This window comes from Sinohyriopsis cumingii, chromosome 6, assembly GCF_028554795.1.
Source record: "Sinohyriopsis cumingii isolate HCF-2022 chromosome 6, ASM2855479v2, whole genome shotgun sequence".
Classification (NCBI taxonomy): domain Eukaryota; kingdom Metazoa; phylum Mollusca; class Bivalvia; order Unionida; family Unionidae; genus Sinohyriopsis; species Sinohyriopsis cumingii.
The window spans coordinates 23,880,727-23,899,036 of NC_142966.1; the positions used below are offsets into that span (position 1 = coordinate 23,880,727).

Here is an 18,310-nt window from a genome sequence, read left to right on the forward strand (position 1 = left end):
GTCTTTAGCAAGCTCAGATTATGAATGTGAAGGACGGCACAAACATATATTATGAAATGAACTTCTATTCGAGTTTTTTAGCAAGTTCATTAAGTATGAAATGAAATATATACAATGAATGAATGAGATGAAATAATTGAATAAAGGATGGCACAAACATATACGCTCAGAAAAACCCCACCCACAATAATCAAGCCCGTGGGTGACACGAAAATATGTATCAACCACCGGTTGATATGGTGACTGAGTTTTGCTGAGCGGAGGGCTTTTTGCTGCCGCCCCCAATTATTATAAAATTCGCAACTATGCGCACACCACCGACCAGTTGTCAGCCATGGGGATTCGATCCTGGACCGCGAGCGTCACAGTCCAATACGATACCGATTGAGCTATCGAGCCTTATTACATATGTTTCGGAAGTTAATATATAGCTAATAATCATTGAAAAGGAACTAATTTCGAATATATTTACTCAAAATACAATTCTGAATTCAAGAAATACGTTTATATAATATATTCTCACCAAACAAAGCTGAATTAAGGAATTTCCTATTTATTATACCACGCCATCTATGATAGAACATCCGGTCCAGATCATCTAATTGCTAGATTTTTCTATCCTTCCTATAACATAACTGCTAGATTTTTTCATCCTTCCTATGACTATTACGAGATTTTCCATCCTCCTATGACTATTACGAGATTTTCCATCCTCTCTATAACTGTCCAATGGAGAAATATATATTACGATATTTCCCACTCGTAGATCTGTATCATAGTCAAGGGAGTATTTAGTTGTTAATATTACTCGATAAAAAAATAACCACACATACGCATAAATACATAATCACACATACGTACACAATCTCGCATTATATTTCTTATTATTGGGTTAAAACAGCAGCAGAATAATAATTGCGCAAGTTGCAATTGTATAATGCTGTGGAGGTATTCGAGTAATGATTCAAGACAATTTACCGTAGACAGAAAAGATAATAGTCGCGGTCATACACGAGAAAATACCATGTTGACCTGTCTTGAGTGTAATCGACGTCGCGGCGCTAGTTAAGTGATCGCGGTGGTAGTTGTGTATCCGTGGGAATTATTTGTAGTTGCTCACGTACAAATCCACGTTGAGGAGCAGCCGAATCTAGTCTGTAGATTGCGGGTCTACCTGAGGATCTTGTCACGGTGGATATTTTGTGTGTGGTAACACTCCAAATAGGATCAGTCGCTCTCGCTTTGCCACCTTCAAGTTCACCCGGTTCATATAAATATCTAACTGTAACATCACCCAATATTTTTTGTTTTTCAATATCTTTTCGTTGTATTGGTATATTTTTTTTTTTGTAATTGCATTAATGGGTTTCATGTTGATTGTTCATGTAATCTCATTATTTAATGCAGCTATCACGCTTGGTAATCTTGCAACCCATTCGCGAGATCTCGTATCCTGAATAAATTCCCTCGCGTATTGATATCCAAATAACCGCTCAGCAAGTGTTCGATTAAATCGCTCAACAATTGCCTGATCACGGTGAATTGCAGTATGACCTCGTCGTATTTTGGTATTATGTCGTTTCATCAACGATGATACTGGACCAAGAAATTCCTTACCAGGATCAACCTGTAGCAGCTGTGGCCATCGCAGACCACCTTGTGGTCTGAGTCCTCGTTGATAAATTCGTTCAAACGCATCGGCTACTTCAGATGATGTTTTCGTTGATAGCGGCTCTGCCTCTTTATATCTACTTGCAACATCAACTACAGTTAACGCGTACTTGTACGTTTTTCCACGCACAGTATCATGTGGTAAAAACAGAATATCAGCTTGATGAACTTCATTAGGAACACTGACATCGAAATACGCGTACTGAATTCGTTTCGGTGGTGGTAGATAAATTTGCCATATTGCCTGTTTGGATAACCACGCTTTAGCAGTAGAATGTTTAACCGCTGCTGCATCAGCGAGTTTACCAATTGCTGCTTTGCCTCTCCAATATCCTCTTGGTGAATAATAAATTAATTCCATTATATATTACCAGACCCAAACGCTAATTTACCTTTCATCGCGGATCTTTCTAACCAATTAGCTAATGATTCTCTGATATTTTTATTTTTTATAGAATTTAATGCATGAATTAATTTCACATCTGCAATATGCCTATCTTGTAGATTTTTACTCTTATAAGCTACCTCATGAACATGACAAGCTTTATCAATAGCATTTACTGGTTCCTCGCTTGGTTTTGGTTGATCTTGATTATCAAGTCTGATATCGAGTCAAGTACCAGGACCGCAATAATTATATCCTGGTAGATGTTTTTCTCCTGGGTATTTAGCCCATGGAGTACCCGGAAACTTTGACATCAAATTAGCAATATCACCACCACGCTTATTAGGTAAAAATGAAAATTTCTTTCTACCGCACACATAACATTTTCCACCATACGCTATTTTTTTATTTTTTGTTATAAATGTAGCTAAATTAGTAGTCGGAGTTTTAACTCTACAGCGTAAACAATATAAATTCATGTTATAAAATATATGGATATAATTGATTTCTCAGCAACTCGGCAGCGAGAACCTGTTAAGCATCATCCTGCGCTACCTAATTCCATCAGAATGATTATCATAGGACCATCTGGATCGGGTAAGACGCATTTATTACTTAATCTGATAATGAGATGGTTGAAATGGGATAAATTATATTTAGTAGCACCATCCGGTGATGATCAGAGGTGTTATGAAGTATTAAAAGATTTTAACGAAAATGCAAGATTACTGGACGAAGATAATGATGTCATAGAGTTTATAACAGATATTGATAAAGCACCGTCCATTGATGTTTTAGACGGATTTATTAATAATTTAGTTGTGTATGATGATGTAATGCTAGATAAACAATCAAATCCAGCCAGAATATTTTCTCGCGGCAGACATAAAAATACAGATGTGATTTATGTTACTGAACGATATACACAAACACCAAAAGTAATCAGGGACAACTGTAATATTTTAGTTGTGTTTAATGGCGTAGACACACACACACTTAGAAATATTCATCAAACTTGGTGCAGCGGTGACATGGATATAATTAAATTCAGAAATTTCTTCTCACGAGCGCAAGCTACTCCGCATGGATTTATAACAATAAATTTACATGATCCTAGAACAAGATATCGTGTGGGTCTTGATAAAATATTTGGATAGTAGGGGTGATGATAAAATTAAATTGAATTAAACAGATATCGTTAATATAATGAACAACTGTACGTGGCTGCGTCAAGGAACCACTAACATATGTGATAAAAAATGTCGTGGAGAATATTGCAAAAAATATAATTATCTTATAAAGAAAAACCCTCATGCTGGTCCACGAAGTTGTGTTGGATGCAACAACGGCGTTAGAGGATTATATCAGATTTGCAAAAACTGCGGTTGAGATCGATACAGAAGTTTGATGATATATTACAGAAAAAGAAAGAACATAAATCCAAAAATAGAAAAACCACCATCAGAACTTGAATATTACTTGAAACATAGAACAAAAGATTCCCAGGATTCAGATGAAGATTCCCAGGATTCATTTGAAGATTCCCAGGATTATTCAGAATAACATAGCAGCAGAGAGGGCCTTGTCTACAATTCTGTTTGGGACAAACAATAATCGTAGACGTGGTATTGACCTCTATGAAGGGTCACTATTTCTTTTGGTCTAAAAACAAGGGTGACCATTCCCTAAAGTGGTCTGATCGCCCTCTCTGCTGCTGCTATAGTGCAAGTTTGATCATCCCCCTTTAGTTACAGCGTTTGTATTGTAACTTATACAGTCATTAATATTCACATAGCAAATTAATTTACTGTAAGGTACTGACCATTTAATTACCGAGGGTGGTAGGGGGCTGGGCTTAGACTTTTATTATGATCTGAAATATTTTCTTCTTTTTTTATCTCGATATAATTAATATTTTTTCCAAATTATATAATGGATAAGATATTGTGGTTTTTTTTTTGCTAAAAATCAGAGGAGGATAGTTTTTCCACTTACTCGGACAGAAATTATGCATAAAAAGGGTTAGCCCCTGCCCCAGAACATGGAATTGTTGGTCCCTAATATAATTGCTCTATACCGTGGTAAATATCACGGTGGTGCGCTGACAAAAACACCGCGGGATGCCACGCTACATATTTTTTCGCGGGACCCCTCTCTGGTGCAAAGATATGGCAAAGACGGGACTTAGAAATTTAAAGTTCATAATAGTGGGAAAATATTAACTGACGATACAAAATGTATAAGAACTAAATATATAAGTGTTAGAAATGTTTGCATTGTCTATATGTTGATTGTTCTATTCTTTAATGCCCCAGTGCCGCCGTTATGTGTACAAAGCCGTATATGCCAAATCATCTGAGTAATACTAAATCTTGAAAGATAATGGTCCTCGACATCGTTGGGTTCCATTAAAAATAGATAATATCGATGTTTTATCACATTATGTGTCATGCAATTTCTCCATAGAATGAGAAACCCTGCCATTTTTTCACATATGTACGAAATAACCCGATGGTGATCAGCGACATTCGTGTTACAACCGATTTCAGTCGAAAGCTGGAACATAATATTTGATAACGTCTCTGTTGTAAACCAAAGAAGTCAACACCATACTATGTATGATACGGGGATCCTTATGTGTCACGCAATTTTCGTTTTGCGTTTGATATGATGCAGTACTCGATCTAGCATTTCGAGTATTTTTTTCATTAAAAACATAACCGAGGTACATTATAGTTTTACACATCCGTGTCTTATGCTTACGAATTAATATGGAAATCCGAAAGAGCTGGGTTTGTCTTCAGCTAGAGTTCGCATTTCAAAGTATTCCACGGCCCCAATATTCACCCGCGTCTAAATTTTATCTAATGTACGTTTTATCTTCTCAGATCCGCTTAAAACGCAGGCCTGCCTCTATTCATTCTCTCTTGAATCAATAAGTGCGGCACTTTCAAATGTTGTAGTTAGATTAGTCACAAACCGAAGTTGTTGAATGTATCACATCATTCATTTTGGAGCACTATTGCGAAAAAGAACGGCATTACGTTCAGCTTCGGTGACTGAAATAAAGGGTTGCACCTCTTAACTCTAAACTGAATAATTGAACGTCGTTTAAACCTAACATCTTGATTAAAGAACGGTTAATGTCAGATACTTTTGTTAACAAATCATTTCCTCTATTCCAAACTTTGGCTACATAGGAAGGATGGTGAAATTTATGAAAAACGGCGGCATTGGTGCTTTTGTAAATGAAATATTTTGAAATCTCTCTCTCTCTCTCTCTCAATGACCATGAAATATCCTAGTGTAAATCTATATAAAAAAAATATTTAATTAAAATACGTGTTTAATGAATGAATAGACACGCGATGACAGGGCAAGCAATGCAAAACGGGCAATGTCAGGTAAAAGACGGGCAACAGACGTTATATACAATGCTGTCGGCATTTCTGTGCACCTAAGGTTTCCGTCACCAAACGCAAACAGAATTCGACCGATTGACAAAAATAAAATACTGCAATGCTTACCATTTTGAAAAGAGGCAATTTTCACCATAATATTCTGTTCAAAATAACATTAATTTTGGACACACCGGATACCACCCTTGTGTTTTCGTGACTCGCGATATGTCGGCCTATTCTGCGCATAGCTTTGAAAAGATGTAATGTTTATTAATCGGGTTGTGGAAATGAAATACATTACTTTATACTGTTTATGTCAGCATTTCGGTCGAGTAATTACGTCAGGTTTATGGCTGGTTTTGCAAAATTCAACGTGACAATGCCAATAAATGGCTAGGTATATTAGGCAAACTAATAAACATTCAGTGTTTTCCACAATTGTCAGTTTGAAATGTCTATCTGCTGTCTCTGCCGTGCGTCTTTGTCCGTCTTTACGGTATTTAAGTAGGAGCGACCTTCGCTGATAACTGCGTAAAACTGCGCTCCTGGTGGAAGGTAAGGAGAATTACATTTATAACGACTTAAATCATTTCCTTTCTTAATACCCAAATCACACTACAGTAGGTCTGAGGTAAGTGACGTAACATGGGACCCATTTAACTTGAATTTGTTGTATTCGTGCCTCTTGCCTTTCATGGGTAGGCCTAGGGGCCTGCTATTTTCAAGCATACCACCAAGTCGATCGCCGATTCTTTTTCTTCCCCTGGCGTTACTGGTACCCGTAATGCCTGTAACAGAAAAGCGGAGATCTACTTGTCGGTCTGTGTAGTCAGTAACTCGTGTTGTGTATTCTTTGTTTGTTTCTATTCTTTCGGTTTTTTTGTTTTGTTTTGTATTTTGCGTCTGCTTAATGTTGCAAATTTTAATTTAAGTAGTTGCTTAGTTGCTTATGCTTTTATTAATGATGGAAAATTTAAATAGAGACGGTTTCGCAGGCAATGAATTAGGCATTCCTCTCGCTAACAGTGGTGTAATTACTAACTGACATCTGTCAGACAAGACAGACTAGATGTTCATTGGTCAAACAAAGAAAAAGATAAATACTGTATGTAGATTGATCAAACAAAGTTTGCAGTATTAGCAGGGTTTGTTTTATCATTTAATATATATATATATATATATATATATATATATATATATATATATATATATATATATATATATTGGGACTTTGGGCCCAAAAGGCAAATACATTTATAGATTAAACCACATTACTCATTTATAATACAAGAGAGATGAGTTAAAATATCTAGTGAGAAAGTGTTGATAAAAGACACTGCCCATTTAAAACCTTACAGCTTCATGTTTGTCACTCAACCTCTTTTCCCATTAAATAACCTAACACTTTTGAAAAGAATATTTGGTGCTTATATTCTCTCACCTGTCTATACTTCCATACACCAGTTGGTAATATAGCATGAAGATACACACTTGAAACTTTGATTACATGACTGGTGAATATGTCAGTGTGCATAATAATTATTGCTTGTTATCACTCCTGGGGTAGGAGGTTGGAGGTGTTTAAAACTGCAGTTCCTAAATATTTCAGAAGTAAATCTAAAAGCTGGTGTGCATCATCATTGTGAGTTGGGCTATTAAGTATGTAGTTGTAGAGGAATGTTGATACTGGATTGGATGCTTTGAGATCTCCACCTGTATCAATCTGATTACAGTTATATCTCCACTGTCCTACGTTGTGGTTGTTATTTTTAGCAGATTGCACCTGTATCTAGGGTCAACAATTCCAGTATTAACACACTTACCTGACAAGGATGTTGAAGGGAAAATGTTTTGTTAGAATTTTAATTATTTGTTCTTTTTCTCAAAATAGTTCCTCTCGCTTGAAATTTCACTTGTCCAACAATTATTAGCATTTGTCTGGACTAGCTGGGTTAGGGAATTGTCATCCTCTGCATACATAGGTTTGAAGGACATGTGATAGAATTATGTGTGTTCAGTATTGACCATGTGTCTTGACCCATGGTTAGGGGACTTGCCCACGGGTCAGGCTATAGTAGACTTGAATTTTAGGGTGAAGTGACATCTGGTTTTGGACAAAATCAGGAGAACTAAGAGCAAGACAGTGAGAACTGGGATCAAAGCAAGAAATATGTCTGTGTTGGGTTATTTGATTTTAAACTATATCATGTATTTCTCATGCATATTTGCATTAAACATTTTAAGCAATAGTTTATTTTGAGGTAGTAAATTTTCTGTGTTTGCATAACAAACATTTTTGTCAGCATTTCAATGGACCATATTAATATCCAGTGTTTATGGAGAGGCACATACATTGATGGCTGGATGGAGACTGGATGTATAAACCATAAACAGATTTTATTATAGTTTTCATAATGTTTTGCTTCAGATTTTGTTAATCATTAATTCATAAGAGGTATCAAACTTTTGAAGGTTAATAACTCACATAGATTTAAATTTTGCTAGAACACCTGCAAGGTATCACAACATGTTATAACGACCGCTCAGATGGCCTAGTGGTTACAGCATCCACCTTGGATGCTGGAGGTAGTGGTTTCTATCCCCAGCCAAGTCATACCAAAGACTTACAAAAATGGTACTTACAGCTGCCTCACTTGGGTCATATGCCTAGGGAAAGGGACTTGCCCTTGGATTGTGGCTTGGAAATCGTATGATCCACACCCGATGATCATATCTACATTAAATAGGAATGAGAAGATAATGCTTCGGTTCATCTACTTCATGCCTTGCATTATGCCCCTTTGATGGGGGTATTGCCCTTGGCTTGTAACTTGGAAACCATATAACGTTCTGACCTTATATACACTTACTGAACATGGCAAGACAATTACACAGAATTCCAACTGGGCTATGGGTAGATCTAAACTTAGGTAGCATACTTTAGAATTGCAGGGATATACAATGGCATGTCATTGTCCTAATTCAGGGTTTGAATTGAATTCAAATATGTTGATAAATATAGCCACTGCTTATGCTTGTTGTACTGTAACATTATTTCTCAAATGATAAGTCCATGTGGGTCTATGTAAATTTTGTTGTTTAAAATGTGAGAACACTTATTAACGGGTAAAGCTTTTTTCAATAACAAAAGATTGCAGAAGTTTTTCAAAAGTTTGTGATGTGTTCTATATAAATGACACTGTATTTTGCTGATTTTTAGGACATAATTCTTCTATTTTCTTTTTTGCTCCAGTCTCCAGTTTGGAATTTTGTTTTGTAAAATTATACATATCTTGTTTTTCAGTGACAATTGTGTGAATATATTGGCTCTTTTAACAACCCCAAACATGTTCCTGTTAGTTATCCTTTATTTAGAGGTAAGATGTTTTGCATGCTCTATTTGCTACGACTCTATGGTCACAGACTAGGTAACATTAAAGAAAAGTTAAACTAACAAGTTTTATAAAAAACATAACAATTTAATGATCAAAGTTATAAACGAAAATATGCAAGGAACTTACATTATTATGAAGTAGATTCAAACTAGTCCTTATAAATTATATGAAAGTTCTAAATGGATGAAAAGTTCCTTATAAATTTCAAAGCCAGAAATGTACTGGCCTCCAAGAACCATGATGTTGTCAATATGGCATTGTCCAGAATAACTTCGAATAGTTTATAACAGTTAACAAAATAATATTCCAGTCCAGGTAATGGCCACTTTCTGTTTCCATTGAGCAGTCCAAACAAATGTTTTCCCTCTTGAATAATATTAAAGCACAACACAATATACATCTGCAGACCATCAACTAGTATACAAGAAATGTGAAAGACTCCAAAATCGGAATGAAACTGATTGCTTAATTCTTTCCTTATATACACTGTATATTGTGATTGTATTTCACAATTGATCCCACGTGACAGAATATGCTACTGAATTTGTGTCGATTTGGCCAACTCGTGTGACCTAGCCCAAATGGAAAGTTACAAAATTATTTTTGAAACATTGAATCCTCATCAGTCACAGAAATTATGCCAAGTGCCATGTAAGTCTTATTATTATTATTAATGTCAACACGTACATAAAGATTTATTTATAGATCCTATGTAACTATTGCTCCTAAGATACTTGTGTCACGTAGGCAGAACTAACTAAAGATATTCTGTATACATTACAGCCATGAATAAAAATTATTAAAATTGGATAAAATAATGTACCAGGAGTTATAAAAAAAACACAGTTATACATGACATATTCAATCCCTTAAATAGCTGGACAAAAAAAATCTCAAAATTTTCTATACTTTTGAGTGGAGATTTTCACGCAGTGCTCTGTGATGTGACTTTTGCTTTGTTTTAATCCAGTTCTTTGAAAGCGGCATTACAGTGTATATTTTACTTTCCCAATAAAGTTGTAGACTTGCCATGTGCTACAAGTAGGAAGTTATTCAGCGCTGATATAGAAAGTATTGTTCAGCTTAAAGCAGATGAAACTGCTGACATATGTATAGTTTCATTTTATCCCTTGTGCTCATTGCTATATTGAAGAATGTATTTGTATCTGTCATTTTTTACCCAAACCAGAAATATATTTATTCTTTGTCTGCAGCAGGGTACACTGCATTCTGCATTGCATTGTTGCAACAGTTGGTCAGGTCCAGTCATGCATGATTTTATGCACATCTGTGGACTGAACTTTACCTTGATCAATTTGCTTATTATATAACAGGTTTTGTCAATTACATTGATTTGTCATATTTAACTCAGCTAGTCAATAACCAGGATAACATATGGGATGACCGGTTGTCCATAATCAGTTAGCACAAGCTTGTTATCACCATACCTCCTAAACCACATGGAGGATTGTCATAAACCTTAACACATACATCCACCCCAAGATCAAATTGGTCCTGAATAAAATGCTGCTGCTCAGACAACAAGTGGCCATCTTAAAAATCTTATCATTGCTTCTGATGAGTGGAAAGTCATATCAGTATTGTGTTTTCACCATTGGACTGATTGTGATGTTGTGTTGGTCCTAAATGAATATGGTTCGACTTGGACAGCCAGTGTTAATGCAACAGTGGCCAGCTTGACAATTTATCACTCTTTTGCCTCAGTGGATGTTTGTTTCAGCATGAGTTTGGCACTAAAAGACCTCTCTTGATAGTTCCCCCAATGAAAAATGTGCCAATCTGACATCCAGTATGGTCATCACAGCAGCCATATGGAAAATCTTGTTATTTCTACACCTCTTGAATAGAATTATCATATCAGCTAAATGGAAAGTCATATTGAAATGTATATATTTCATCAAAATGCCATGATTTCTATATGGACCTGAATGAAAATACATGAAATTTGGTTGCCTCAATGAGCATGCAGAACACACTGTCACTTATTGCCCTGAGAGGATGGTAATATCAACATGGGTATTTTAACAAAAGTCTGCTATGGTATCCAGTTTTTAATTTTCTTTGGTGCCTTACTGCACAGCAACACAAGTAGGTTATATAGTGCCAGGGCAATATCAGTAAAGTGCCATGCCCAAGGACACAACATGATAGCTGACCCATTCTTGTCTGATGATTTGAACCTGCACCCTTCCAACTGTGAGTCAACATCCTAACCACTTAGCCACTGTGGTTCCTGTTTTTAATGAAAATGGTGCAAATGTTACATCCAATATGGCTGCCACAGTGGCAATGTTGAAAATCTTATCCCTCACAAATTAGAGTCATGGATTAAGTTCTCAGCAATTAAAAAGATAAAATGGCATTATCTTGAATTTCTGGGAAATTCTTTTGAAACAGTAGAGGGACAGTCCGTGTGAGGTACTCTAGTTTGTTTTGTCAACTCTCAAACAATTGTTTCTCCGTCTTAACACTTCAGATGTAATAAAACCTGGTGTAGATAACCAGATCTTTTTGTATGTTGCTGCTGCCTTGATATCTTTTCAAGTAGCTGGCTTATTTAAAAGTACAATGCTAAATCATTGCAAAAAATATAACAGTATTAGTAAACAGACCCAATGCATGTGCTCAAAGGAAACTTGATTCAAGAGCCCTGTTTTTAAGACTACATATTTTTCTTTATTCATAGTACAGTGCACTCTTTTCTAATCAGATTTCTATACTTTTTATTTCTGACATTTTATGATTTTTGTTTATTGCTTGTGATATGAAAATGCTTCATCAGGGACTGTACTCGTATGGACTTAAGATTTAAATTGAAATGAATTCCATCAAATTAGCAGTTTTCTTGTTTCTTGTACAGATATATGCATTATCAATTTTAACCACTCTGTAAAATATGAAATATATGTAGAAATAGTATTCATTGTTTGAACTATGATTTATTATAAGAATGTTATGGAATTGAAATAATTTATCATAAATTATAAAACACCTGTATGGGTACTTGTATCTTTAAATTATTGCTGTTAACCAATATGTCTGACTATTTTGTATTAAAAGATCGTAATATTTACCAGGAATAAATCATTATTTTTAACTGCAGAGCAATGAAGCACTACAATTAGGGGCAGAAATCAACCTTTTATTTCAATTAAAAATACTAGAAGTGGCTGTTACATGTTAATTGCTTGACAAAGACAAACATGGCCTTCAGAATGCTCTGAAAAGGGGAAAAAATGTTTGCAAAACTAGTAAACACTTTTTACTTAGAAAGAGTATAAAAAAGATAAAATAGCTTGCATTCCCAAAATGTGCACCACCTTTTGACTTATTGTGGGCATTCTGTATGCAGGTTTTGTCTTTTTATTGGGAAGCTTCCAATAGTCTGTATGTAGAATATGTATCCTGTTTTGGAAAAAATGAATTCTTTGCAAATTTGACATCAGCTAAAAAGCTTCACGACAGTAACACAAGCCTACAGTACTGGTCACACTGAGTTAACTTGTGAAGGATAATATTGAGTTTATCAAAATAAAATGGGGATGACCCTGCAGTCAACAGCGTATAATCTGATTTAAGTGAATTTTTTTTACCCAAGTTGTTGATGCATGAAAATTAAGCAGATTTAGTTGCCACACAAAGGATATGACACCATAACCAAATCAGAAATCAAATTTTTTCAAACCATTAAGTGATCAGTCTTTGGGTATTATATTGCTGTACTTTTTATATGCCCTCCATAAAGCATTGCATTTTATTGTTACTATGTTTTTTCATTGGACTGTTACCAATATTTCTTTTTCACAATAACTTGAGTTGCCCACCATCTACAAAATTACTAGATTTTGTGATTGGTTTGCACTAGAGGTTAGGAAGATCTTTGTGGACTTTGGGGTCAAAAGATCAGAGGTCAAGGTCCCTGTGATTGAAAGAAGAGAAATGGTTTCCTGCCTAATAACTTAAGTTCTTTACTGTCTTCATTTACCAAACTCAGGATTGCTTGCACTTGGGGTAAGGAAGAACACCAGTGATAAAGGTCATTGCCACTGTGCCTAAGAGAAGAAAAAATGGTTTCAATACAATAGCTTAGGCTCTCTACCATCTATAGTTGCCAAACCTTGTAGATTACAAGCACATTGGGTACAGGCAAATGCTCAAATGTTAGGGCAACACCCTGAAAGAAGAAAAATAGTTTCCAGGCAATAACTCGAGTTCTTCACTACCTGCAGTTACCAAACTTTGTGGATGACTTGCATTTTGGTTATGTAGGAAACTTCTCCGTTTGATTGCTGAAAGTTCAAAGATCAAGGTCACTGTTTAAAAGAAAAAACATTGTTTATATATAATAACTTTATTATTTACCATCAACATATACCAATCATTGTGGATGACTTGCACTAGGGGTAAGGTAGAATCCTATTGATTCTGGGGTCAAAGGTTATTGCAACTGATATAAAAACTGGCTTCTACACAAAAATGTCAACTTGGCATATAATGTGTTGTTCATGGTACTCTTGTTGTATCATTTTTGAATTCTCTGTGGTTGATTTTGTGATTTAGTACTAAAGTAATCATTTAAACAGTGAACAGTCACTAGAAGTTTAATGTTATGTGAGGTAACATTATAGAGGGGTTTTTTTGCTATTTTTTTTTAATTTGCCATGTTATAATTGATAAAGTACTGCAAAGAAGGAGTCATTGACTAAATTGATTCATCACCAAGTCATAAATTTGTTGAATATGATAAAAGTATGAGTAAATGATCTTGCCTTTATTTATTTATTTATTTTTAAGGTTTCAGATTCCATGATACATGCTTCAGAGAATCATCAGGATACCATTGCTGGTCACCATTGTAGCCAGCATAATTTAATGATGAGGAGTCATGATTACTGGAGCAAATGGAGTAGTTTGGAAATTGAGAAGAATTGTAGCACAACTGCCGCTGTGTTCTATGACCTTGATGAATGTATCACTAATTGCACCATGTTTTGTAGACAAGGTACAATTTTTCAAGAGATTGTACAGTACCAGGTTTGTTTCATTTTTCTGGGAATGTAAAATGTTGCTTGATTTAGGAATGTGACCTAATTGAAGACTAAGGACTTTTTCAGTATATGCAAATAATGCTTGATATTCAATGTTTTCCTGCTTTTATCTCAATTTTTATTTACATTGACAGTTGTTAAAAATAGAAACATTCTAATTTTACCTTAAAATTTTCCATTATATGAAGGACAGCTGTTCATAAAGGACGATTCCTGTATTTGTAAACCCCTTCTCCCAAGTTTACTTATAAATGTTCCTCCTGTTCTTAAATTAAATTGTGTCAGTACCTTGACTCTCCTTTATAGACAGATTTCAGTATATACAGTAATTTGTCTCCATGCCTTGGAGATATTACTTAGAGATAGGTCATGGACATTGCATTAAATCTCTACTCTCACATTGTTCCAGGTTTTCCAGTTCAGTGTTACCTTAACTCTTCCCTTCCATTTACATTATAGGTATTCAAACAGATTTCTTAAATCATCCCTTCCTGTATTGATATACAGTTAAAAAACATCAGATTATCAGTTTCTGTAATGCATATAAATATCCCAAACAGTATTTCATTCTGCCTCCAGTAGAATTACTTGTATGTTAAAGCCAAGTGACCACTAATTATAGGTAACCCAGCAGTTTCTTCTTCATTGATAAGTCACATGCTTTGCTTTCAAAGTTTACAGTGTTCAATAGAAGTGTGATAATTAGATGATCTTCATAAGGGCAAGGGGCATATATGGGGATAATATTAACAAATAACTTGTCTTTCAACATCTTGAAAATAACTTTTGCATTTCTTCAGCATGGTCAAAGTTTTCTCTGGCAAATTAGATTTTTCTTAGACACCTCACTGAGAATACAGCTGGGGGCTGATCTGAAATTTGAGGGGACTTGGGCATTGGCTGTCAGACTATTTAGCTCTCTTCAGGCAGTTGGACCACTGTTATTGTTGAGCTGAGTGCTGTGGCTTATCTGTAAAATGTCATTTGATGTACAAGATTTCTGGCATCTTAAGTTGCTAACTTCCAAGAAGCAAGTTAATTTGCAAATGCAGCCTCACTCTGTTTGGTTGGCATTTTGAGGAAATAATTGTCTTCATTCTATTTGTCATTTAGGTCAGCTAGAAATGTAAGATATAGTGGCATGGTCTCTGAAAAATTGTTTTGCAGTTACTGATTGGCATACTTCCTCATGCTGAAATAATCATCTGATTTTACTATTCAAATTATTCATAGCCTTATCAAATTTGCACTGTGATGTTTTTATAAAACATTTATGATCATCACCACCAACTTGAGTTGGCGGGTTACAAAACGAGAATTAAGGTGAAATTCTGTTAAAATAGTATGACCCTTCCAATGTTGAGAAGTGTCATGAAATCAGGGTCTAATGGAGTTGAGCCTGTCAGTGTCTGCTTTGAATTGGTGGTAATACTCTCTCAATTAAAAACAAATATTTACTTGATTTTTACATTACTATAGTTTTAATGGTGATTCCTGCAAATAGAACCCTCAATAACAAAGAGAAGGAAGACAGCTTGTATATCAAGCATTTATTTATTCAAACCAAGTAAAACTTTTTGAACTTCCACTTGTTTTTGTTGAATTGTTAAAGGAATATTATGGAAGGCAAAAATGGTACAGTACATTTCTCATATCTGTAGTTATCAAACAACTTGAAACTTTGAAAATTCTAATTTCCTCCTAAGATATTAGGTCTGGTTATTATGTTTAAGTAGCAGTTGTCAGATCGCCAGCTTCATGGGACTGCAGTTAGTGTATATGCACAACATATGGTTGCTGTGTGACTGACGTTATTGTGGCTGTCTTAGAGTTGTATAACTCACAAGGTGTATTAAAATTGGACACATTCATATATAAATAATACAGAAATATGATATCAATTCTAATAGTCACCAATATGTGTTCTTATGCAGATATACATTTCAGCACTAGTTTATTCTACCTCCTTCGGAATGCACTGGTTAGATATCAAATTGATCATATAGTTATTTACACATGTCTATAAATTTGTTTTGCAATATTGTCAGTTTATAAGTATACATAAAATATAATAAATAGGGTTTGCACAGGCATGGAAATCCTGGAAAAGTTTGTAAATTACAGAAAGGCATTTCAGGGACCATTAGAAGTTTTGAACTTTCATAAGTCTTTCAAAGTTTGGAAAGTCATTGAATTTGTTATTTCATGTTATCTGGTTGCATTTTTGCTCATCAGTACTAAACTATTACTGACCTATCTCTGATAATGGATTTTTTAGAGTAAGTTCACCTGAAACTTCAGTCAGACTACATGTGGGGATCTTACTGCCATTCAGAATCATTGTACTCACTGCACTTGAAAGACAAGGATGGCATCTTTTTAAAACGTACAATCCATTTCGAGCAGCAGCTTAAGCATTTAATTGTAGTACTATGCGTAATGTGAAGTCAAACATCTAAAAACTATTTTTTGTTTAAAATTTACACGCAAGTATTAAGGGTAATAAGTTTACATATTAGGTACTCTTGAAATTGGAAGAAAGGTCTTGGAAACATTTTGGAAAAATCATGGAATTACATTTTTTTATGATTACAGGAACCTTGGATAAAGGAAAGTCTAAATATTCAATGTAAAGACCTTAAGGTATGTCTTTGTTAAGTTTGGCATTATTCTTTCCAGAACGGAATACTTCTGTAATGGAACTCCCCACAGATGCTGTTGTATGTACCACTTATATGCTGGATGATTTCAGAGGGCTTGATACATTCTCAGATGTACAGAAAGGCTGTTCAAACACTGGGAAAAATTGTGATGGGATATTCCAGTTTGGGGTATCTGTCATAAATAGGACATATTACCGTGACATTTATTTTGTAGCTCAACCAGGTACACAGTCAGAGAGGCAGCAAACATGCTACTCTGAACAGGTGGATTTGGAGGTTGTTGGTTTTGAGTATTGTGTTCAGTGGTTGGAGCTTACATGGATAGAAGGTAAACTCAAATGTACAGGCCGGGGGGGGGGGGGGAGGCATTGTCCCACCCAAGACTACAGGTGTAACCTTTAACTGTAGAAAAAATCCCAATGTCTTTATTATGGGGGCAGAATTACATAAAATGTTTTCCCTGAACCATTGTGTAACTATATATATATATATATATATATATATATATATATATATATATATATATATATATATATATATATTGTGCAGAAATCATTGTCATAAAAGTACTGTGTCTGTAAAAATGTAATTAATACCAGAAATAAGCTAACTTAAAGCTGGTGTTTACGTTATTTACAGTCAACAATAGAGAGATAAGATATCTGTTTGTTTTAGATCAGCAAAAGATAAATAGGAACTAAACGTTTGAAGCAGAATGTTAAGGACAACTCTGTCATACTTAATGCCATTATCAGTATGCAGTTTTTAATTAGGAGAATGGTCAGTGGCATTCAGGTTAATGAGAAAGCATAACTATACACAATTTAAGTCATGCAGAGATCTTGAGAATAAAATGGTAAATTATTTTTCCATGTCTGGGAATTAACATTTTTGGTGTCTTGTTTTTTCCCCCAAATCTGATAAAATTTATGCTTGTCTTCTAAGTTCGTGACCATGTTTGGCTGTGGGAGGAAAGTACCTATGTTGATCTATTTCATAATATGAATGATATCAAAAAAGCACCAATAGAATATCCAATACACTGTTCTGAAGTTTCTTTATTGGTTTCGTGTCAGAATATTATGCGTCAAAACTCATTTGAAATACAAACAGCAACTGGGTAAATATCGGATATTGTCTACATCAAGCAGTGCTTTTTTAACCTGTACACTATGTGTTTACAAAACCTGACATCATTTTCATCTATCAGCCAGCACCCAAAGAAGAGTTCATGCAATACAGGCACATTTTTTTTTGTGATGATTATCATATGAAAGCAGTCTGGGTAAACAACCAATATGTATGGAATTCTTTCCAAGTAAAGAAGATGTAGTTCCAGTAGGCATAAACTGTTGTACGATTTCAATTTTCATGTGGAACAGTTTGTGGTTGCAACTGATTCTCAAGAACATGAGAATCATGTACTGATTAGATTTCAGTTTTAAATAACACTTTTTGATATTGGGTCAAGGATGATTTCATTACAAGAATTATTTCATGATAAAACACATCTTGTTACGGTTATGTTAGATAATCGAGATCTAACATGAACTCCACTGTCTTCAGTTTACAGAATGTTTAAGTTTAAGTGTGTAATTGGTTTTAAAATCAGTTTATAAAAACCATCTAAATAATAATGATTTATCCAAAAAAAGGTCAAAAAAAGGTTCAGAATAACTCATTAATTGTATTGGAGGGATAATGTGATGGAAGAATTATTTTATTC

At 34.8% G+C, this 18,310-nt stretch overlaps 1 protein-coding gene across 1 annotated transcript in view; it reads left to right on the plus strand.

The window, feature by feature from the left end:
* Window positions 1–5,966: 5,966 nt before the first annotated feature.
* LOC149796494 (uncharacterized) overlaps window positions 5,967–18,310 on the plus strand; it is a 45,844-nt gene continuing 33,500 nt past the window's right edge. The window contains exons 1-4 of the mRNA XM_089960617.1: window positions 5,967–6,012; window positions 8,762–8,834; window positions 13,668–13,875; window positions 16,601–16,912. Of these exons, the coding sequence (XP_089816743.1) occupies window positions 8,805–8,834; window positions 13,668–13,875; window positions 16,601–16,912 (550 nt within the window). The 5' untranslated portion in view covers window positions 5,967–6,012; window positions 8,762–8,804. The remainder of the gene's footprint in view (window positions 6,013–8,761; window positions 8,835–13,667; window positions 13,876–16,600; window positions 16,913–18,310) is intronic.